Source organism: Mustela nivalis (genome assembly GCF_964662115.1).
Source record: "Mustela nivalis genome assembly, chromosome: 4".
Classification (NCBI taxonomy): domain Eukaryota; kingdom Metazoa; phylum Chordata; class Mammalia; order Carnivora; family Mustelidae; genus Mustela; species Mustela nivalis.
In genome coordinates, this window is record NC_139023.1 from 23,465,601 (window position 1) to 23,490,044 (window position 24,444).

Sequence of the window (24,444 nt, forward strand, 5' to 3'; positions counted from 1 at the left end):
TCATGGTCTCAGGGTTCTGGGATGGAGCCCTGTATTGAGTTCTCTGCTCAGCAGGGAGCCGCTTCCCCCTTTCTCTCTGCCTGCCTCTCTGCCTACTTGTGATCTCTCTCTCTGTCAAATGAATAAATAAAATCTTAAAAATAAAAAATTCCAGAAAGCATTCCTATAATGAGAAATTTTTTTAAAGAGGCAAAACAAAACAAAAACCCCAAAAATGCTAACAACCCAATGGGGACAAGAAACAAATGGGTATTTCACTGAAGAGAAAGCAATGATGGCCGATACATGTGTGGAAAGACACTCACCCTCATTAATGCTGGAAACTGTAAATTAAATCCATAATGAGATGCCACACTCACCAGACTGGTAAAGCTTTTTGCAAGGAAATTTCATGCAGTGCTGGGGGAATACAAATTGGTATAACACACTGGAAAACAATTTCAAGTAGAGTTTAACCAGATTTTCTCCCACGATACCTCTACTTTTAAGTATATACCTCTGAAAACTCTTGCACATGTGCACCGAGGGACGTGTACAAGGACATTCAGAGCCTCCAGGTTCACGCAGAAAATACTTGTAATACCTAAGTTTTTTCTTTTACTGTCCTGCCAGGGGGTATAAAAAAAACACTGAGGGCACTATTTTCAGGCTTCTCTGTTCTCACTGACATCTCCCTCCCCATAGGCTACTGAGGCCAGCTATCCTCTTGTGCCCTTCCAGGAAACCCAAGGAAGCCTGAGGAATCAGAGCCATCTCCATGCGCTGGCAGCCTTTGCACTACCTTTTTACTACTTTGGGAATAAATCAAAGCATAAGCAATCTTGACTCGAATCTGCTCTCATCCATCCTTGATTCTGAACCATGACTCTAATCCAGCCTCGTTCATGTGCTACCTGAATTCAGAGAACTTAAAAAAGGTAGTGAAGGGCGCCTGGGTGGCTCAGTGGATTAAAGCCCCTGCCTTCAGCTTGGGTCATGATCCTAGGGTCCTGGGATTGAGCCCCACATCGAGCTTTCTGCTGAGCGGAGAGCCTGCTTCCCTTCCTCTCTCTCTGCCTGCCTCTCTGCCTGATTGTGATCTCTGTCTGTCAATAATAAAATAAATAAAATCTTTAAAAAAAAAAAGTACTGAATTTTTTTTTTCACATTACCTGTCAGGATTACACACCTGCCTCCATTTCTGACTATCCCAACCTGCCTTGTAAGACAGCTATTTGAGTATGGATTTGGGGTCCTTCACCAAGTTCTAATTTCCTTTAGGGAAGTTCCTCCTGTTACTTAATGTTGTAGTCCTTAAGGGCATGCTTTGCTATAGTGGATGGCACAGTGCACGTCTAATGCATTAAAATCCCCAACTTAGAGAAGGAACGTCTTCACAGAGGGGCCTGCCTCACAAGCTGATATCCTCGGGCAGTTTAACATCTCCAAGCATCATCAGATGAAAATCATAATACTTTTATATCCCAGAGATGCCATGAGTTGTTATATTAAATAGCACGGGAAGATGTCTCAAGAAACGTTAATTGTCCTTTCCATCTTTTCCTGGGTTCCATCTGAAAGGAGGTCAAATGAGATCAGTCTTCCCTCCTTCTGTAGAAGGAAATTAAAACAGTATCAGCCAGTATTCCTGGCAGAGGCTGCTTCCTGGACATTTCCACCTAGGAAGTAAAGGGAAGTATGGAGGGGGATAGCCAAGCTGCCAGCGCCCTAGAAACCAGAAGGCAGCGGGTAGGGAGTGACGGAAACACAGAAAAAAGAGTAACCTTGGGCTTGGAAATCCACAGGACAGTCACAGACCTTCCAGACCTATTAGAAATGTATGTGTGGTCAAATCTTAGCAATCCTTTCTTCTAGACCTGCTTCACCAAGTAAGTGCATTTCCCTAAATGATCTCAGACCTTGCAGCAATTTGGGGCACACCAACACCACCACTACGGCAGCTCGGATAGGCACCGCGCTGGTGCTGGGGGCTGGGGAGGAACGAGTGAGCAGGACAGAAGTGCTTCTACAGAGGCGGAGGCGCGCACAGTCGTGGGGGGGGGGGCACAGAAGGCTTTCCCAGGGGCTGAATAAGGGGCGTCCCGGCCAGACGTGAGAACTGAGAGAGCGTCGCCACCACCAACCTTAAAAACCCCGATCCCAGCCTCTTCGGGCCTCCTGGTTTGCCATCCTTCTTGGCTCCCAGTCCAACCCTCGCCAAGAAGCTAACAGACGTGCACGGTTTTCTTTCCACGCTCACCCCAGAGCCCAGAGGGCTCGCAGAGAGAGAATGCGCGGTGCCCTGAGTCAGAACTGTGACCGGGGGCGGATCCCGCTGCGGGTGGGGGGTCGGGGGCGGCCAGCGGGTCGCTCGTGACGCGACGGAGGCCGGGGGCGGTGGGCCGCGAGGTGACGCGCGTGGGGCCGGCGCCGTCCCAGCCCACGTGTCCGCGAGATTTAAAAGTTGGCGGCGCGCGGGGAGGTCAGCTTGGCCGCGGAGCCCGGCGAGCTGCGCGCCGAAGACACAGAGGCACTGCCAGGCTCCCGCGTGGAGTGCTGGCCGGGGCAGCGCAGAGTCCGAGCCCCCGAGCATCCCTCCAGCGCCCGGATGCCGCGAGCAGCCAGCCGCCGCCCCGCGGCCGCCCCGGGACAGGTGGCCGCCGCGTCCCGGCCCCTGCTGCTGCTGCCGCTGCTCGCCTGCTGCGTGGGCACCTGCCTAGGTAAGCGGGCCCCGCGCGCCTGCCGGGCTCCCTCCATCCTCCCGCCCCGCGCCCGCCGCTTCTCGAACCCCCCCCCCCCCCCGCCCCGCCACCTGCCGCTCCCTCTTCCCTCCCTTTCTCGCCTCTTCCGTTGGTTTCGGGTTCTCTCCTTCCCCTCCTGCTGTGGGGGTCCGCAGCTTCTCGCCTTTGATGACCCGCGCGCGTCGCTGTCCGCGAGCGGCGAGCGGAGCAGGTGCGAGTGGCCCGGCCAGAGCGCTGTCTCTGCAGGGCCGAAATCCCCAGGCCCCCGGTGGCCTAGGGTTGGCGGAAACTTGCGGGGCTCCCTCGCACTCGGGTCGTCCCCGGCCCGTGGCAGGTGAAAACTGACATAAATTAACATAGTGAAAATTAAAATGCGTTCCCTTTCACTGCAATTACTGGAGGGACTGATGGCTAAAGTAAAACGAGAGTTTGATACTTCACCTGCTGGTGCCAGGTCAACTTGGAGAGGGCCCATTTTTAGTGAATGAGCTCCTGTTCCATCCACATAACCCGGACGTGCCCCCTTCTAGGGCCGTTCTCTGTGCTGTTTGTTTTGGGTTTTGACGCACCAGATCAGGAATAAAAGAATGGAGACTTTTTTTTTTTTTAAGATTTTATTTATTTGACAGAGAGAGAGAGAGTACAAGCAGGAGGAGGGGTAGGAGGAGGGAGAAACAGACTCTCTCTGAAGCAGGGAGCCCAAGACCCTAAGATCACGATCTGAGCCAAGGCAACAGCTTAAGGGACTGAGCAACCCAGGTGCCCTGGAGACTTTTTTTTTTTTTAACATAGAATTGGAGAGGCAAGTGGGTAAGCCTGGCTTTCAGTCCGTGCTTACAGCTAAAGCCAGTGAAGGCAAATGTGACTTGATAAAACAGGGACTTCCTGTTCTTGACCTAGAGAAAAGAAGTGGGAAAAGCAAAGGCGAGGTCAGGGAGGGATGTCTGAAGCTTGCAGACAAGGCAGAGCGGAGCCCAGCACCTGCCAGCGGCGAGATCACGTCCCTATTCCCTAAAGGTTATTTTTCCAGGTACCTTGAGGGGTCCGTCCTTTCCCTCCCACCGCGAACCCAGAGTCCCCCCCAGGGCCATCCACTGTCTTGCTAAGATCACGAATTTTCTAACTCCACAGCAGCGTCTCTGAGGTTCCCTCTGCTCTCTTGTCAGTGAGGCAAAGGTAGGCAGACCATCTCATCATTGTCCCGAGCACTGGCGACTTGAAACCATAGCTCCCCAGACCTTTCAGAGCCTGCAGGCCACCCCTCAATTAGAGGTAGAAGAGACTGAAGCAAGTCTTCTTTTCCAGTGGGTTTATTTTTATGGCAGTCCTTTCATTGTTTGGGGGCTTTTCCCCCTTTCCTGGGGGCATTGGAGAAGGGGGCAAGGAAAATGGGGCCATTTGGCTGTGGGATCTAAGCAGTCAGAAGCTAGACTTCAACCTTCTTCATCAGAGAGCCAGCAATAATACTGCCTAGCTTATGCAAAGTAATATTAATATTTTTCTGTTTTAAATTTGTTATCAGTAGAATTAGGATGGCAGCCTTTATCTACCTTATTAAGGAGACAGATAATTATAGTTTTTTTGATAATTATAGGTTTAAAAGTGTCTTTTTTTTTTCTTGAAGCAAATGTACTTGCCATGCATGTTACATGTTGTATGTTTACCATGATATTTGCATCAGCTCGGGATAACTGCTTTTTGGGAAGAGGGGGAGTTTTCAAGGCACTGGTGATCAAGCATAAACTGCAGAAAGCTGCTTTCTAAAAAGGACAAGTCTCGGGTTTTATTTCAGAAAAGACTGTTTCTGCTGGCTGGTCAATCATCTCATCAATATCCCTAGTATTTCTCAAGCAAGGGGATAAGATGCCTTTCTCACTGCACAGAGACCCCCTAGACTACCATTTTGTATCTTTTCCCCCTTTAGACCTGCTCTTGATATTTTAAAAAACCTAATCTTATCTCTCTAAAGATGTGAGGGAAAGGGGAGAGGAGAGACATAAAGTGTGATCTCCCCTAGTCCCGAGTTCCTAAAAATGGCCCTGGAGGGGAAGCCCACCATGTATAACCGAACTTGGGAGATAATCTACCAAGATTAATCACAATGCAGGATGCAACTGGGTGTATCTAAAGAACAGTGAAACAAACGTCACAGAGCCAGAGGAAACTAAGACAATGTCAGTTAAGTGGAGCAGCTTGGCAAAACGAGTCAGCAGAGCCTGCAACAGCAATGCGAGATGAAGAACCGGCCACAGATTTGGTGGATGGAAACAGTTATGCTTCAGAGAACGTTATTAAAATAAAGAAGGAAATTTCCTAAAAGAGGGCACATTTTGGATAACTGCAACAGACCTTGATTTGGTTTGTGACAGCAAGTGATTTAAATACCCAAGACTAAATTAAGAAGTGTTTTGTTTTTGTTTTTGTTTTCTGGATGCCAGGATGGCTCCGTTGGTTGTGTCTGCCTTCGGCTCAGGTCGTGATCTCAGACTCCTTGGGATCCAGTCTTGCGGCAAGCTCTTTGCTCAGCGGGGAGCCTGCTTCTTCCTCTGCCTCTGCCCCTGCTCGTGCTCCCTCCTTCTCTCCCTCTGACAAATAAATAAAATCTTTTAAAAACCCCAAAACTGCTTTTTCCTACTCAGACCCCTACTTATTGAGTAATTCTTAAGTTTCATCCTTTCAAACCCTATCCCCATTAAGTTCAAGCAATGAGAAAAAATTAACATCACTTTTAGAATAATCAAATCTGTTTTTCGAAGGAAGACAAATACTAAATGATCTGACTTATATGTGGAATCTAACAAAACCCCAACAAAACAAAATCAAGCAAGGGGCACCTGGGTGGCTCTCAGTGGGTTAAGCCTCTGCCTTTGGCTCAGGTCATGATCTCAGGATCCTGGGATCCAGCCCGCATTGGGGTCTGCTCAGCAGGGAGCCTGCTTCCCCCCAGCCCCCCCTTCTCTCTGCCTGCTTGTGATCTCTGTCAAATGAATAAATAAAATCTTTTTTAAAAATCAAGCAGAATATGTGAATACAGAGAATAGATGGGTGGTTCACAGAGGTGGGGAGGTGCAGGTGTGTGAAATGGGTAAATGGAGTCAAAAGGCACAAACTTCCAGCTATGAAACAGATCCGCCACAGGCATGTGATGTACAGCATGGGCACTATATGGTCTATTTGAAAGCTGCTGAGAGTAAATTTTAAGAGTTCTCATTGCAAGAAAAAATCTGTAACTATGTATGTGATCAACTATGTATGATGTTAACTAGACTTATTGTGGTGATCATCTCACAATATATACAAATTTAGGACCATTATATTGTGAACTAATATAATGTATGTCAGTTATACCCCAATAAAAAGGTCAGGGTTTCTTTCTCTTAAAGAGGTGTATTGACAGATACAAAAGTTGTCTATCCATGTTGTTTGCATTAGTTAGACTGTGCAACATAAGACTAAAGGTTTCACTTTACTAGATAGTAAGTAAGTATAAATACGTCAGAACTCATCAAAATCAGTGCAGTTTTCATCTCGAAGATAAGGGCAATGTCTCTGACTATATTGGAGGAAGAATCTAGTACTCTTATTTGACAATATAAAGCCCATATCTAGGGTATCTTGGGGGAGAAAATCACACCTCCTTTGGTTAACAGATACACAAAGGAGAGAAAAATGATTCCCCCTAAGGTTTGGGTTTGGTACTAGAATGTTAGTGGGTTTCTAAAGTTGAAAGCATTTTTTAAATGTTGGCTCCTCTAACTTTACATTGAGACTGCGTTTACATGTGTTGTGTAAAAGCCACAAAGTATCTCTTTTTGATTACATAAGAGCTTGGGACTAAGTTAGATAAAATGGCAATTTCTGTGTGGCCCCGGGGCAGCCTTGGGGGCATGGAAAGAGGCGAGCCAGGGTTGTTGGTGAGGTAGTGTGGAGGTAAGAGGGAGATGGACAGAACATAAAATTGTATTCTTTGCACGGGAACACCCTGTCAAACAAACAGCAGTAGAGTGAGTGGAGAAATCAGAAGGAAATGCCGGTAAAGACTGAATCCAAAGAACTGGAAATCTTTGCGTTTTCCCTTTGCATCAGTACTTGGTTCTGGTTTGGTTCTTTAAAGTTGACTCCTGCTCTCACCCCCCACCCTCTTCCTCTCATCTCCTTAGTATTCAAGTCTTAGTAACTGTAGACAAGCCGCATGTCCAAGTTGTGAGGAAAAAAACCAATGGCCTTTTAGACTGTTTTCCTGAGAACGTTCATATCCTCCTTTAGGAAGGATTCAGACTCATTAAAGAGAAGCTTAGACCCAAAATGTTCCTTGGAGCTGCTTAGTTCTGTTGAATAAAGAGGCATCCTCCATTTCTTTCTTTTTTTTTAAACTTTAAAAAAAATGTTTTTTTAGAGATTTTATTTATTTGACAGAGAGAACACAGCAAGAGAGGGAACACAAGCAGGAGAGTGGGAGAGGGAGAAGCAGTCTTCCTGCTGAGCAGGGAGCGGGGAGCCTGATGTGGGGCTCAATCTCAGCAGTCTCCACACTGAGTGCAGAGCCTGACATGGGGCTTGATCCCAGGACCCCTTGATCATGACCTGAGCAGAAACCGAGTCAGACACCTAACCAACTGAGCCACTCAGGTGCCCAGCTCAGTGGGTTTTAAGTAGACTTCTAGAACTGTCCAGTTATGACAATAATACAATTTTCCATGACACTCCCCCCAAATCTGTTATGTCCATGTGCAGTCAGTCTCTATTCCTACCCCCAGCTCCAGGAAACTACCAGTCCTTCTGTTAATACGGATGTGCCTGTTCTGGACATTCCATGTAATAGAATCATACAATATTTGGGTTTTTTTGCATCTGGCTTATTTGATTTAGCATAATATGTCTGCTATTCCTCTTTGATGCAGCATATATTAATACTTCATTCCTTTTTATTGCCCAAGTAGTATTCCACATGTGCACTCATCACGTTTTGTTTATCTCTTTTCAGATAGCAGACATTTGGATTGCTTCCACTCTGGGGCTCTTAGGATAATGCTGCTATGCACGTTCATAGATGTGTAGAAAAAAAGAAATCCACTCTTAATGTCTTTGAAATGCTATTAAGTTTTATTTAATAATTATGTATCCTTATACTAAGTCAAATGCTGAAATATCTTGTTGAAATAGGAGGGTAATGATGTACAGTGAAAATGAAAAATGGCATCCAAAACTGAATTATATATAAATGTTTAACTTTAGAAGAAATACCATAAAAAAAACCATGTAAATGTAACTTTATTTTCAGGTGCTCCAGTATTATCTCAAGGATTACAGCCTGAACAAGAACGACAGCTGTGGAATGAGGTAAAGCATTGTCCCTATACATTAGTGGAAACTTTACCTTCTTTGAAATTAACAAATGAACTAAGATAATTGCATTTGGGGACAATTATGATTTTACTAATATTCTGATATAATATTCAGAATTATTATTCTTTTGAAATGAAAGAAGGAAAGATGAATAGAAACAAAACAATTAGAGTAAATGGTAAAGTAAGATGGCAGAAATAAGCCCTACTAATAATTACAATAATGTGAATGTGCCAAAAATATCACCTAAGGACAGAAATTCGCAGATTGGAATTTTTTTAGAGGTCCAACAGTATGTTGTCTATGAAAGTCACACTTAAGGGCACCTGGGTGGCTTGGTGGGTTAAAGCTTCTGCCTTCGGCTCAGGTTATGATGTCAGGGTCCTGGGATCGAGCCCCACATCAAGCTTTCTGCTCAGCGGGGAACCTGGCTTCCTCCTCTCTCTGCTTGCCTCTCTGCCGACTTGTGACCTCTCTCTCTGTCAAATAAATAAATAAAATCTTAAAAAAAAAAAAAGTCACACTTAAAAAAAAAAAAAAGGCCAAGCAAAAAATATGGAAAAAGACATACCAAGCAAATATGAATTGCAAAAGAATTGGTGTATCAGTCTTAACATCCAATAAAATAAAATCCAGATAAACAAATCATCTTAGCAAAGAGGGACCTTATTTTATGATTTTAGTAAGTTATGCTCAGTATCTCAGTATGTGCAGATCTTAAATTATACTCAGTGTCTTATGCTGATAAAAGAACAGCAAGTAAAAGATACAGCCATTATCAATATGTATTTTTAAAAACTCAAAATTTACTTAATATCTAATAGAGCTTCAGGGGAGAATAGATCAGTGAACATTTGTAGTTAGAGATTTTAATACACCTGTTCAAAACCGATGTTAAAACAAATGACATCAATAGATAGAACAAAGATATAACCATACAATTAATAAGTTTAACCTATTCTAAATATTTTTTAAAACCTACACTAAATAGTATATACCTTCTTTTTGGGCATAATTGGAACATTAAACAAAAAGATGCCATGTGTTAGGGCACAAAGAAAATTTCTGCAAGTTAAAAAGGAACCATTTTAAATGTTTTCCAATCATAATGCAATAAAATTAGAAATTAACAACACAAGTGTAACTTCAGTATCCCATCTGTTTGGAAAATAAGTAACATTTTGGTAAATAATCCCAGGCTAAAGAGGAAATTACAAAATAGTTACAATTAAATGACATAAAAACATTCTAAGTCAAAGTTTGGGGGTGCCTGGCTGGCTCAGTCAGTAGAGCACACAACTCTTAATCTCAGGGTTGTGAGTTCAAGCCCCATGTGGTGTGTAGTTGGACTAGAAATGCCTGAGAGTAAATGCTCCCACCACTAAGAATACCCCTCAATTACTGACCCAAGGAGTTGGTAGATAAATACCTCAGCTGCCTCTTCTCTCAGTTCGGATAACAGATGTGCTCTGCATTGGCTCCTAGAGTTCCCCAGACAGGCTGATCCCAGTTAGGCATGGTGGTAATGCACTCGATAACATATACTTTAAGGAATTCCTTCTCTTCCCTGTTTATCTTCTTCGCTATTCCACTAGTGCTTCTGGGATCATCTCCCTAATAACCTACTCATATCCACATCACTACCTCAAGGTCTGTTTCTAGGAAAACCCTAACTAAGGCAGAAATGCACAACTTACAATAAAGTACCATTAAAAATCAGAGGGAAAACCACAGATTGCTTGGCAAGTGAAGGTCAGAAACTGGCTCGCTGTATGGAGAGAAATAAAACTAACACCCCACGACCATTTTGTAATGTATAAAATAACAAATCACTATGTTGCGCCCCTGAAATTAATACAATGTATGCCAATTATTCTTCAATTAAAAAAACTAAGGGGGGGCGCCTGGGTGGCTCAGTGGGTTAGCCGCTGCCTTCGGCTCAGGTCATGATCTCAGGGTCCTGGGATCGAGTCCCGCATCAGGCTCTCTGCTCAGCAGGGGAGCCTGCTTCCTCCTCTCTCTCTGCCTGCCTCTCTGCCTACTTGTGATCTCTGTCTGTCAAATAAATAAATAAAATCTTTAAAAAAAAAAAAACTAAGGGGGCTTCAAGTGGATTAAAGATCTAAATATAAAGGGTAAATTATAAGAATTAATAGAATCTATCTTTTTTATTAGGACAATATCTTCTTGAGCTAGGAGCAGGGAATGACTTCTAAAACAAATTGCAAATATAAATCATGAGGCCAAAAAGATGATGGATTGAATTACATTAAAAGTAAAGATTTCTTTCAAAAGGACTACATTTAGAAAATAAGAGCTTTTGAAAGATGTTGGTTGTGTCTCCACACTGAGTGCAGAGCCTGACATGGGGCTTGATCTCAGGATCTCTTGATCATGACCATAAAATGGGTAGTAAGTGCCAACTACTACACAATCTCTAATAGCAAAAAAGCTCATAAAGTCTGTTATAAGGTTCTCTGCCTTGATATATCAAAATACATGCCAGAGGTATGTAAACAAGAAGGATAATTTAGATAACAGAGATTATGTATAATTCAGAAACATTTATTTTAGCTGGAAATTATATTTCTGTGGAAAATTTTTGAAGTTAAATTTTAGATGATAAAGCTGGGAAAAAACTAGAATTGTAAAACACTATAAATTCTTTTACAGGAAAAGATATTTAAAGAAATTAAGACACTAAAAGATGTGCTTTTCCGCTGGAGGTTTTAAAAATTACTGAGCTATCCAGATCCTAGAAACACGTCCTTTTCAAACCTTGTACAGAGACCTAACCATTTTCAAACAAATTCATCAACAGACTCTACAGAGTTCTCAAAAGCAATTAGTGGCTCTTAAACCCATTAGGGCCTCAAGCCGAGTAAAATGAACGAGTGCTTATCCAAACGGAAAGTGGGTGAGCAGTGTTGCTGTGCCTTTCAAAGAAAAAAGAACAAAGACTGAATTATCTCCTAATTTGATTAATTGGTGTTTTTTCTTATTCTGATATTTTTCTCCAAACAACACTGATGCACTGATTAGTTAGCCCTTAGGTTCAAGGGTCCGCTGTTCTGGGACAAGGCCACCTCACCTTGGCAGGCAGCCTGGTCTGCAGGTGGACAACTTGGCCTTTGAGCATGGTATCTTCAGATACCTCAGTACCACAAAAATCTTGCAAGAAGGATCAGTTCCTCCTACCCTGCTGACGCAAGCTAAGTAACATTTAAGGGTGATATATTAAAGCACTGGTCATAATTCAAGGCTTAGAAAGGTATCTTTTTGCCTTTCCCCTCTCAATTGACTTTATTTTATTTCTACAAGTTCAATGCTACTTAAGGAATATTTATAGAGCACTTATTCCGGACACGTTGGATATGCCATAGCCTGTGTGTGTATGTGTGTGTGTCTTTATAGTTATGACTCTGGATTTGCATGGCATGGAAGCGGGGCAGGTGGGTGGGCAGAAGGGATGAGAGGAATTAAAAAAAAAAATTCCCGGGACTACTGGGTGCCTCAGGTGTTAAGTGTCTGCCTTCGGCTCAGGTCATGATCGCAGGGTCCTGGGAGAGTGCCCCACGTGCAGGTCGGGCTCTCTGCTTGGCAGAAAGCCTGCCCCTCTCCCACTCCCCCTGCTTGTGTTCCCTCTCACTGTGTCTCTCTGTCAAATCAATCAATCAATCAAATCTTTTTTAAAATTCCCTAAATATTTGTGATATATGGAGAAAATGACAGGCTCTGTAAGGATAAAAAGGAAAGAGACATTAAGACTGGTCTTCGGGGAGCCTGGGTGGCTCAGTGGGTTAAAGCCTCTGCCTTCGACTCAGGTCGTGATGTTAGGGTCCTGGGATCGAGCCCCGCATTGGGCTCTCTGCTCAAGCAGGGAGCCTGCTTCCTCCTCTCTCTCTCTCTGCCTGCCTCTCTGCCTACTTGTGATCTCTCTCTCTCTCTCTGTCAAATAAATAAATAAATAAATCTTAAAAAAAAAAAAAGACTTTGGTCTTCTATAATATTTTATACCTTCCTTATTCTCTAGATTAGAGAATCATATGTTAGAGTACATGTTCATCTTGGAAGCAATAGGAGCATGAGGAATTATGGCCAAAGAGTATGATTATCCCCTCTTCTGTATAGTATAAGAATAGAAACAAAATTAACCTGATCAACAAAGAATTCCGAGACGTTATGCCATAAACAGGACTCCAGTTATATTATCCCAAACAGACAAGAAATCAGTACCATTTTTTCCAGTCCCAGTTTAAAAAGCCACCAAAGAAATAAATGTCATAAACTACTCCAGACATCCAGCTTTAGTGCTAACCTTCGCAGCACAGTTCTTTAATGATTAATATAAATCTCTTATACTACAGTTTAAAGTCTTACAATTTTTCTCTTTAGGATAAAGACTGAAAACAGCTGTCAACTGTAGTTCACTAAACCTAATTTTTTTTAATCTGTAAAGATTTCTTTATTTCAACCACAGCAGCTAACAATCCCCACTTCTAACTACAGCCATGACAAAAATACAATGGTATGTTGTTGTATTGCCACCTCCTTTTTCATAAAGATGATTTGATATCACGTTTTATTTATAGAATTCAAAATGTTCCTTAGTACTACAAAACACAGGTGATTCCCCGAACCTCTATTTCATGGTAACATACATCAGTGTTATCAGTCAGCCACTAACAGTATTTCCATTTAGATTTTCATCATATGGTGTGTATTATATTGTTGTTAATCTTCAAAGGAAAATTAGATATGCACAAATACCACTGAATGAAGAAGGCTGTCATGTTATCTTTGCTTTAGGCACAATCATCCACGTGATTTCATACACCCAAGAGAAGTACAGGTATTTCATAAAGTGATTGGACAGTAGAAATACATTAAAATTTGCTAGTTACAGGGGCGCCTGGGTGACTCAGTGGGTTAAGCCGCTGCCTTCATCTCAGGTCATGATCTCAGGGTCCTGGGATCGAGTCCCGCATCGGGCTCTCTGCTCAGCGGGGAGCCTGCTTCCCTCTCTCTCTCTCTCTCTCTCTCTGCCTGCCTCTCCATCTACTTGTGATTTCTCTCTGTCAAATAAATAAAATCTTAAAAAAAAAAAATTTGCTAGTTACAAATGCTAAATAGGATCAGTATGAAAAAACATGTTGTCATTAATTATGCTTGTCCAAAAATCCATCCTCTTTACCTTTTAAAGCAGACTAGCAAATATGTTATCTATACATTTAACTCATATTCCCTAAAATAAATATTGTGACTTAAAGTAATGTCTGAAAAGAGTGATTGACTTAACTTCTACTCTTAACTGTGACATTTACTGACATTTGTTGTTCCATGAAATACTTCCCTAAATTTTTTCTATCTGTAAAGTGATTTTCCTTTAGGCACTCCCTCGTGTTTCCTTTTCTTTTTTTTTTTTTTCTTTTCTTGTTTTGTTTTTAAAGATTTTATTTATTGATTTGACAGACAGAGATCACAAGTAGTCAGAGAGGCAGGCTGAGGGAGGGGGGAAGCAGGCTCCCTGCTGAGCAGAGAGCCCGATGTGGGGCTTGATCCCAGTTCCCTGAGATCATGACCTGAGCCAAAGGCAGAGGCTTTAACCCACTGAGCCACCCAGGTGCCCCTCCCTCGTGTTTTCTAAGGTGTATTTTTTTTTTTTTTTTTAAACAAAGGTCTTTCCTCTTTCATTACATTTCTAGAGTTTGAGTCTAGTGTGACTTTGGGGACACTGAGTAATGACTGAATTTCAGTTAAAGGCTTTGCCACTTTCTTTACATATTAAGGTTTCTCTCCTGTGTGAGATCTATGATGGTGAGTAAGTCGTGAGTTCCAGTGAGAGGCTTGCCACAAATCGTTCTGTTTGCAAGGTTTCTCGTCAGTTTGAACTTTGTGTTGTGAATAAGGGTTGAGAAGTCCTTAAAGATTTTACCACATCCTTTACACTAATAAAGCTTCTCTCTAATTCCATGATACTGAATGAGGTTTCACCACTGATCAAAGGGCTTCCAGATTCTTTGTATTTGTAAAATTTCACTCCAGTATAAATTCTCTGGTAATGACTCAGGGCTTAGCATTCTTTAAAGGCTTGCCACATTCTTTAACTGACACTCAAGACTTACTCAACAGCCAAGAATTCAGAAATCTATAAACTTAATAAATGTGGGGTGATGCTTAACCATCAGTGCTCAACAGCTATCAGAGTATCAATCACGAGGAAGAACTTCACTTGTGTAGCAAACTGAGGCTTTACAGAGAAGTCAAACATAAAAAACTACCACAGCCCATAGGGGAAGGGAAGGAAAAATAAAATAAGATGAATCAGAGAGGGAGACGAACCATAAGAGACTCTTAACCCTAGGAAACAAACTGAGGGTTGCTGGAGGGGAGGTGGGTGGGGCATGGGACAGCTGGAGGATGGACATTAAGGAACATTAAGGAGGGCACTTGAGTGAGGAGCACTGGGCGTTGTATGCAACTGATGGATCATTGAGCTCTACCTCTGAAATAATATAGTATATGTTAATTAATTGAATTTAAATTTTAAAAAATTTTTAACTACCAGAGCCTTTATAACGCAGAGATCAATACAGTGGGTTTGAGGAAAAGTTTAAGCAAGGCTCAAATGCTGATATACGTCTGAGGACTCACTTTCCGGAGAACTATTATAAATGTAGTAAATGTGCGAAGTTCTTTCCTGAAAGCTCAGAACTTAGAATACACAAGAGTATCCGTTTTGGAGAGAAACCTTATAAATGTCATGAATGTAGGGAAAACTTTAGCCAGTCCTCCAAACTTGCTGAACATCCGAGAATTCAGGTTGGAAAAGCTCATATAGATGTATTAAATCTGGGAAAGTCTTTGGTCAGCGGTTACGTCTAAGTAGACGGAAGACAGCCCGAACTGGAGGAAAACTTACAAAAGTGAAGACTGGCAAAATCTTTACTGATTCCGTAGTAAACCACCGCTCCTTGCTAGAGAACTGGTAGCTGTTGTGTAGAGTTTTTTCTATGTCTTATGTATCATTTAGCACTTATGCTATTGTCATGTTAATTAATTAATTTTTAAAAAGATTTTTTATTTTTTATTTATTTGACAGAGAGAGAGATCACAAGTAGGCAGAGAGGCAGGCAGAGAGAGAGGAGGAAGCAGGCTCCCAGTGAAGCAGAGAGCCAGGACCCTGGGACCACAACCCAAGCAGAAGGCAGAGGCTTTCACCCACTGAGCCACCCAGGCGCCCCTTATCATGTTAATTTAGATAATGCGATCGGATTTACATAATAAAGAACCACAGGATAACAGGATGCTTCTTAATTTGGAGGCCATTCTTTCTATTTCCAAGCTGTAACTGGCATTTTTCTTTTCCACAGATAGATGACGCCTGTTCGGCCTGGCTGTCCCTTGATTCTCAGCCTCAGGTAATTCCCATTGGAGGTGTTTTTGTAGCGACGTAAGTAGGTGTCACTCCATTTCTCCCTCTGGACCTGTCATTACTTTATGGACTCATTAAAATATGTCAACACTTTAGAAATCCTTACATCATCGGCAGGTAATAATCAGTTCTGTGAGTTTATGTAGTGAGGTCACCCCGGGGCCTTTCTCTCTAAGGGAAATAGATTTACAGATAATACGCACATATTTTGGAAATGAAAATGCTAATTTCAAATTCAAATTCTGTGTTAGGTTAAAAATAATGTATCTGTTGTTGCATTTGGAGGCCAATATCCTCTCCCTCAACTGAGTGTGAAACCCACAGAGAGAGAAACATGGAGTCAGACATACAGAGGTCGAAGTGTCACTGTAACAGTGAAGTCACTTTATGAAAGTGGCCTTAGATCTGATACCAAGTGTGTTGCCTAAAACTACTCCCAGACTTGAAACTGGACTTGGAGGGTGATGTGAGGCCTCCGGGCCAGTCAGGTTTCCAGGTGCAGGGCAGAGACCCAACAAGAACACCAGCCAGAGAGTGGCTCCCGAGGAGGAAAGGGCTGAAGGGAGCATGCCCAGTTCCCTCTTCCCAGTCAACGATCAGCGAACTCCCGCCTCTTCTGCAGGCAAGAGTTCAGAGATGGTGGGGAAGTGAGGAGTGTTTGTGTAGCTCGTGTACGTGAAAGCACGAGGCGTTGACAGTAAGCGTGCCCTCTCCACACCATCTCGATGGGGTGCACTGCCTTCTGTCCGCTGCTCTGCTTCCTAGTGTGGGTGCAGCAGAGTTAGCCTCAGTGTGCTGCCTTTGTTCCTCAGGATCACTAGTTTCCTGGCCGGAGAGGAGGCCTCAGCCTCTTTCAGACCAATCAGTGGCGTGCTTGCGGCCGAACTACTAACTGTGAAAACCCTCTGTGGTCTGGCTAAGGTGCCGTGCTATGCCAAGGTCACGTCGTCCTTCCAGAATGTCATCATGGCCGAGGTGGAGAAGCAGCCTCGTGCAGTGCTGTACTCCTCCTGCCTTGACCCATCCCCGAGTCTGCAGGGGAGCTCATGGCATTAGATGGAAAAGGATCACAATAGATGACATTTATGAATAATATTTCAAGGTGCTGGAAAAGCACTAACAGCTTATAACATAGGATGGATGTTAATCAGTGTATAATGCAGAAGCATGCATTTAAAAGTCAGGAACACCCTTGGAGTCGTCTTATTTCTTCAGTACTAAATGGATGAATTTAAAACACTCATTTAGACCCCATGAAGCCAGACGAAGCTTTTGCTGGATTTGGAGACTGCACCTTTTGAGGAGAGCTTTGGTAAATTTACTATGGAATCATTCACGTTGACTGATACAACTTTTATTTATTTATTTTTTTAAAGATTTGTTTATTTATTTATTTATTTTACAGACAGAGATCACAAGTTGGCAGAGAGGCAGAGAGAGAGAGAGGGGGAAGCAGGCTCCCTGCTGAGCAGAGAGCCCAACGTGGGGCTTGATCCCAGGACCCTGAGATCACGACCTGAGCCGAAGGCAGGGCTTAACCCACTGAGCCACCCAGGCACCCCCAACTTTTATTTTTTATTTTTTTTTAACTTTTTTTATAAAATATTTTATTTATTTATTTGACAGAGAGAGATCACAAGTAGGCAGAGAGGCAGGCAGAGAGAGAGGGGGAAGCAGGTTCCCTGCTGAGCAGAGAGCCCAATGTGGGGCTCCATCCCAGGACCCTGAGATCATGACCTAAGCCGAAGGAAGAGGCTTAACCCACTGAGCCATGCAGGCACCCTACTGATACAACTTTTTAAAAAATCATTACTTTTCACATTAACTATAATTTTACCGTTTGTGTGATTATCTGAACATTCATACAAAGCATTCACATTCAAAACATTTTTACCAAAGAGGAAAGAAAGGATCTTTGAAGTCCACACATAAAAAATAAAATATTAAAAACAGTATGAGAAAAATCCTTAAAGAATAGTTGTAGCTCAGAGAATCATGGCTTCATGAGAAGAGTGGGTGGAGAAAATGCAACATGTTTTGAAACCTTTTCCATCAAACTTTGGTCCTGTTGCCAAGCCTCGTCTGGCTTCTAAGTTGTTCTTAGGAGACACTGAATTTATTCTTCTGTGTGTTAAGAGACACATGACATCACTAGATATTTTCTTTTTATTGTTTTGTATTTTACAGCATTTCTACATGGGTCATAAACGGAGGTTTCAGGAATTTGTTTCCAGATTTTTATGGGGTGACCTATGTACCCAACCCCAAAGGGAAAAAGTGGGAAGGAGTGTATCAGTGTTACTCTCTCTCATCTGACCCCCCACCCCCACCCCAGCTGTAGGCTTAACCACCAATGCCAAGGCCACACAGCAAGGTCTGCAGGCCAGAGGGCCAAGCCCCCAGGTTACCCAGGACTAACTGCTGGCCAAGTGTGGTTCTGAGAACATGACCGTCTCCTAGAACCTCCCTGTTCTTCTCACGCCCACGTTTTAAGGACGGAATGCGAATTAGGTGTATGAAAGTGTTTTGCAATTTGCTGAAGCACTATGAAAATAGGATCCATTTCATATTATTCCTAAATATCCCCACAACATGCCTGGCAGGCAAACAAATGGAAGAGAGCAAAGCAGACCTCTGAAGCACTAGGGAGGATGCTCCGAGAAGCCGATCAGGGCTCCGCCTGGATCCCTCGCTACAAGCCATGCGGTCACCATGCGCTGTTGTTGCAAGGGCTAGACCGTCGCTGGCCCGGAACAATCCTTTATGGCGTGTCTTCCCAATGAAGAGTAACTGCTGTTGTAAATCCAGCTTTACAGGCCACACATTCTTTACTGCTCTTACTGCTAGCTAATTGCCACGTACCTGGCACCGTGCTGAGAGCTCCGCCTCTACCTAATCCTTCCAAGAACTCTCCGCAGGGATGTTGTCATCCCAGACTGGTGGCTGAAGACCGTGAAGTTCAGAGAGCTTAGATAACCAGCCCAGGGGGCCACCCCTGAGGAACAGAGCTGGGATTGCACGGCTCTAGAATTTGAGGCAGCTCAGCTCCGCAGCCCGCGTTTTCAACGACTAATTCTACAGCTCTCTGCGCCCCCAGCACGGTTCCAGCTCCTCTGTCCTGCTCTGCGTTTATTAAGTAATCGATTGTTCGTGGTGCTAGTGTGCTGAATCCTGTGCAAAGCAGGTTTCGCCCCTGCTTGTCCATTTGTGTTACTCCTCACCACACCCAGCCGGCACCTAACCGCAGGGAGCCCTGCCCTACTTCTGGGCTCAGATGCTTCGACAAACCTGATCCCGGGGTGTGCAGTCAGCAGCCTGGAAGGGTGGTAACTTAGATTAGGGGCACCATGCGTGGCTTCCTTCCCTCCCATTGTTCGGGAGCCAGTGCAGGATTTTTAAATGAGCCAATAATGAGTAATTCGGGGAGGCTCACAGCTTTGGCATGTACATTGAGATTCTGCTACAAGCCGGGAAGAATAATCCCTCTTTTGGCCCTGTTCTCGGTTCTCTCGGTCATAGAATTTCATGGGGTCTTAGCAAGTGCTGAGAACTATGTATCTGGACCACGGTGGGAGCCCTCATCCACGCCTTTGCCCAGCACACAACATTCTCCCCTGCTGGTTGCAAGGAAGGTTTTACTTTTAGGAGCCAAGTGTTTGTCATGAGAGAAACCAAGGGATTCCTACAGAGTTTTAGTGGGACACGAAGGATTCTCTTCTGGGTATTTGCAATATCCTTGCACTCCTAACATTCCACAGCTCCCTCTTCTAAGTAAATGATGCGAAAGCAAAAGCCTGGCCTGTGTATCTTCTTGTTTTCTTTAGGCATCCAATGCATTGGAGGAGCTTTGCATCACAATTATGGGGACTCTACCAAAGCCCCAGGTAAGGTTGAAATCGTGTTTTATTTATAGGCAAAAAATTGTTCAGTGATACCTTGGAATTCCTTCTGGAAGAAAGTATGCCCAATTTCAGGAGCAGTTCGTGAAGAGCTAGAAGAGCCTAAGTTGGTTTTGGATAAGATACAAATAGTTCAGGGCACCTGGGTGGCTCAGTGGGTTAAGCTCAGGTCATGATCTCAGGGTCCTGGGATGGAGCCCCACATCGGGCTCTCTGCTCAGCGGGGAGCCTGCTTCCCCCTCTCTCTCTGCCTGCCTCTCTGCCTACTGTGATCTCTGTCTGTCAAATAAATAAATAAAATCCTTAAAAAAAAAAAAAGAAATAGTTCAGCTTCTGAACTGGGGGAATTTAGCGACAATAATAAGGGAGTTTACAGTCATCTAATATAAACAATATTTAATTAATTTCCCATTTATTTTTAAAGATTTTATTTGTTTATTTGACAGATATCACAAGTAGGCAGAGAGGCAGGCAGAGAGAGAGAAGGGAAGCAAGCTCCATGCTGAGCAGAGAGCCCAAATGCGGGGCTCGATCCCAGGACCCTGAGATCATGACTTGAGCGGAAGGCAGAGGCTTTAAACTCACTGAGCCACCCAGGTGCCCTTTCCCATTTATTTAAGAGCAATATATGCTTAACCAGTTTCAGGCTTGTATTTTATATATAACATATGTGTCACATATTTTTAAAGATTAAAAATGATTTTATGTTATAAACTTTATACTACGTATAGTATATGATTATAATATACTGCATAATATAATAATATATTTTATATATTATAATCTTATAATACGTTATATATAAGATGATATTTATTGCTCTCTTTTTTCAATAGGAAACAGATGAAAAAGATAATACCAAAAGGGTAAGGTGATTTCTGTAAATATATACACTAAAAAATAATAAAAGAAGTCGGTAACCATTTATAGTAAATCTCACTTTTTTTTTTTCAACAGTTCTTATTTCATTATTCAAAGACACGGAAGCTGGGTAATTCAAATGTTGTGGTAAGTTGTAGAATTACTTCTTATTAGTAATTGCTAGTATTTTTTTAAATCTGTTTTTGCAGTTTATCTAATAGAGCTAGATCAAAATTCGTGTTTTTCCCTTTACGAGTTTATATGTGAATAAATAAATGGAATTCAATCTTCATTACACATTTCATTTATTTTATATCTTACTAACTACATGTACGTTAAGTTTATTCATTCACTCAACAGTTGTTTACTGAGTATCTATTCTGTGCCAAGCACAAGTCTAGGTACTATAAATGTAGCAATAAAATTAGAAAATTTAAAAAAAAATCCCTCCTCTTATGAAATTTATATTCTAGATGCAAAAAAAGGGCACAAATGATTAAGTAGAACATATTGTTTTAGAAATTAATTAGTACAAGGAAAAACAAGATTTAACCAAAATCATTTTAAGAATGACTTTAAATGATGATTGCCAAGAACGTCATTAAATATAATTAGAAATATCCAGTACTATTCCTCAGCTCTCCTTATTTGTAATTAGGCTTTTAATGTGAGAATTTACTAAGATTAGCCAGATACCAGTAACATGAATTCAGTTCACTCCCAAATTGTGTGGTTTTAGTGGTAGTTTTTCTTTTTATACAGATGAATTTTTAAAATGCTATCCTGGTGTTTCAATCTAAATGCTTAGTAATTATTCAACCATAATATTCCTTTTATGCTTGTGATTCACTCCCATGCCCCAATTTAGGGAATGAGGAGCACAGTGAATTTTAAACATAAGTGTACGTCTGAAACGGTAGCAATATAATAAACTCAGTTTCAAATGTTTGTCATATTGAATATTCTTATGTATGAGGAGTTGAATGGTAGTTTGAACTGGTTAACAAATCACTGTTAGATAGGGCTTAAAGTAATCCATTTGACAAATGAATTTAATATTTGTGAGAAGGTTCAATCCAAGCCATGCCTTTAAAATGAAACTGTATCGGAGAATCCCATGTCTCAAATAATACTTTCATTTCCTTCTGCTTGACATCTTTACATTTTGAGAAAATGTATTTTAGTCCCATTTTTCACGATCAATGACACCTTTGTCACTTTTTGTGTCCCCTGTTGTCTTGTTCCATATGTTCAGTTTTAAATACAAAATAACCTTTGTGAAGGAAGATCCCAGATGTACGTATACGATAATCTTCCAGACAAAACATTTTCATAGAAGAAAACTGATCCTCACAGAGTTGGTTCCATCGGTCCAAACCATTTTGCATAAGTCTGGAAGCATCTCAGAGATGCTGGCAGGTGATTTACTTGCCAGCAGCTGATGACGGAGCTGAGGCTCCAAGGAAAGCATTTCTCCAGCCTGATGACAAGGATCCTAGCACAGACCCTACCACATTTCATTCAGTCTCTTGGCTTATTCTCCACATTCTTTGAAGTGTTCTCAAAGAGCTACATCACATAACATCTTTCTTGTTCTTTTTTGTCTGGAGCAAGTAGAGTGGGGTAAAAGCAAAACCAAAACCAAACAAATAGGAAACCGTCTTTATGCCCAATGCTGAGAAGCTTTCGTGCTCATCACGTGTGTGTGTTCGTGTCTCTCAGTCGTCTGTCGTCCATCCGCTACTGCAGCTTGTTCCTCAACTGCATGAGAGAAGAATGAAGAGGTTCAGACTGAACGTACGTAACACAAACTGCATGCTTGCTTCGTCACTCTCCATGGGGCCCTGAATTCCCAGTTGTGGTGATGTAGAAGACACTCTCTCAGGACGAGCCCCATATAAATGTTTTCACTTATATTGGAGGATATGAGTGAGGAAGTGTTTTCACTCAGGAGGAGGAGAATCGTTCCTGCCCCACTTAGGACTTCCCCTTGGATTCAAGCTGAGGGCAATGAGGGAAGCTAGGGTTACACGCCCTTCCGAGGGCCATGACCCTTCCAGTGAGGAAACTTTTCTTGGTTCAAGGAAAGGACACAACAGCATGCCTAGTACTTAGGTTGGAACAGGAGGGAAGGTGAAGGACCTTTCGCCACTCCTCAGTGTACAGGTTGGCTGTTGGCTAGGATGGGAAGCTTTCTACCCAAATACTAAAATGTTGGGAAGAGTAAGGCTTGTGAAGGAAACAGATCAGAAACTAAATGCAGGCATCTTTAATTTGCACAGTTAACAGAAATATAGCCTCAATCTAGTATCTGTGTTTAAGAGGAATACAACTGAGTTTTAATATGTTTTAACTAGAGATTGTGGAGTTTTTATTGTCATTTTAAAAGAATTTTTAATTCTTTCATTGATGAAAGTTTCTAGATATTACTTTTGAGTAATGCCTTACATTGTCATAATGCATTTTAGTTTTAAGTCTTATGTTATCTCCATTTATTCTTTTGGCAATTCTGTTAGTACTTATGCAAGTATTGTTATCCCCAGTTTATTAAAAGGGAAACAACTCAGAATAAAGGTGTTTCCTAAGATCATGCTAGTAAGTGAGATTAGCGATTACAGCAGAGTTTTCTGACTTCTTGTCTAGGCAAATATTTTTTTCACTATGATCTCTTTATTGTCTAATCTTGGAATTCTTCTTTTATTTCTTTAAATGATTTTAAGTGATCTCTACACCCAACATAGGGCTTGAACTTACAACCCTGAAATCAATAGTTGCACTCTCCACTGACTTAGCCAGCTAGGCGCCCCCACATACTTCTATTTCTTTATTGTTAGATTTTCCCTTAATTTAAGTACCATGTTCATTTTATTCTTAAAATACTACCAACAAACGGTCTTCAAATACCTTTAAAAATGCATACAGTCTAGGCAAATAAATTCATCAAAATTTATTTATTTATTTATTTATTTTAAAGATTTTATTTATTTATTTGACGGAGAGAAATCACAAGTAGATGGAGAGGCAGGAAGAGAGAGAGAGAGGGAAGCAGGCTCTCTGCTGAGCAGAGAGCCCGATGCGGGACTCGATCCCAGGACTCCGAGATCATGACCTGAGCCGAAGGCAGCGGCTTAACCCACTGAGCCACCCAGGCGCCCTCAAAATTTATTTTTATGATCACTATTTCCTTCCTAAATTCTTCACATTCTTAAACTAAGCTTCCGTCAGGGAAGACAATATCTGCTACCAACTTGAATAAGAAAGGTAAGAGGAACTGTAATAGCCTCTTAAAAAAAAAAAATCAAATTTGTTGTCAAACAAACTTCCTAGAAGAAATATATGCTTTTTTGAATTAACTTTTACTTTCTGAAGACTTTGCTTGACTGATGAATAGTTTAAGATTTCAATTTAAAGATGCAGTTTCTTAAAACACACCAACAAATGACTAGTTTTTATATCACTTTGCTGTCATTATTTACCAGATCTAAACACTCAGTATTGTGGCCATTTGGTACTTTGTCTGAATGTTCCACCTTGAGCAAAATTGTATTTCCAGAAAACTAGCTGAATATGTAACCTCTGACTTAGCAGTATGACCTGTTGGACAAATAACTCCTAAAAGTATTTTGCAACAAGCCAAGTTTCATAGGAACCGATGAAAGAAAAGAATGTAAGTCATGAATAAAAAAATAAAAAACAAAAAAAAATTAAAGTAGAGTGTTAGCTTTGCTGGGCCTAAGTTTCCTAATTTTAAAATAGATTTTTGATAGTGAAATGTTTTGTGTTCTTAAGGAAAATGAGTTTTCAGATATGGGGCATCCAAATACTTTTCTTAAACTTAGTTCTTTGCTAGACATCCTCACATCCATCCTGACATCTTACTTATCTCTACTTCCTAAATTCTTTCTCTAGTAAGACTAAACAGACCTGTATGTTTGGGCTCGAAAGTTTTAAAATTTGACACTATTTAAGTTACATTTTCCTTGTCTTTTTTTTTTCTGTTTAATGTAACATACGTAACTTTTCTTTCTTTTTTTTTTTTTTAAGATTTTATTTATTTATTTGAGAGAGATCACAAGCAGGCAGAGAGGCAGGCAGAGAGAGAGGAGGAAGCAGGCTCCCCGCTGAGCAGAGAGCCCGATGTGGGGCTCGATCCCAGGACCTGAGCCAAAGGCAGCGGCTTAAC

General features: G+C 41.9%; 1 protein-coding gene across 6 annotated transcripts in view; it reads left to right on the forward strand.

The window, feature by feature from the left end:
• The window catches only part of NMU (neuromedin U), a 179,816-nt gene that overhangs the window by 149,372 nt on the left and 6,000 nt on the right, over window positions 1-24,444 (forward strand). For 3 of the 6 annotated variants that reach the window (XM_082728667.1, XM_082728663.1, XM_082728665.1), the window contains 6 exons: window positions 8,002-8,060; window positions 15,440-15,487; window positions 19,326-19,385; window positions 20,237-20,266; window positions 20,358-20,408; window positions 21,984-22,058. In XM_082728667.1, coding sequence (XP_082584793.1) covers window positions 8,002-8,060; window positions 15,440-15,487; window positions 19,326-19,385; window positions 20,237-20,266; window positions 20,358-20,408; window positions 21,984-22,058 — 323 coding nt within the window. Of the gene's footprint in view, window positions 1-2,376; window positions 2,700-2,783; window positions 3,055-8,001; window positions 8,061-15,439; window positions 15,488-19,325; window positions 19,386-20,236; window positions 20,267-20,357; window positions 20,409-21,983; window positions 22,059-24,444 lie in introns of those variants that run through there. The other 3 variants (XM_082728664.1, XM_082728662.1, XM_082728666.1) reach the window with 3 other exon arrangements.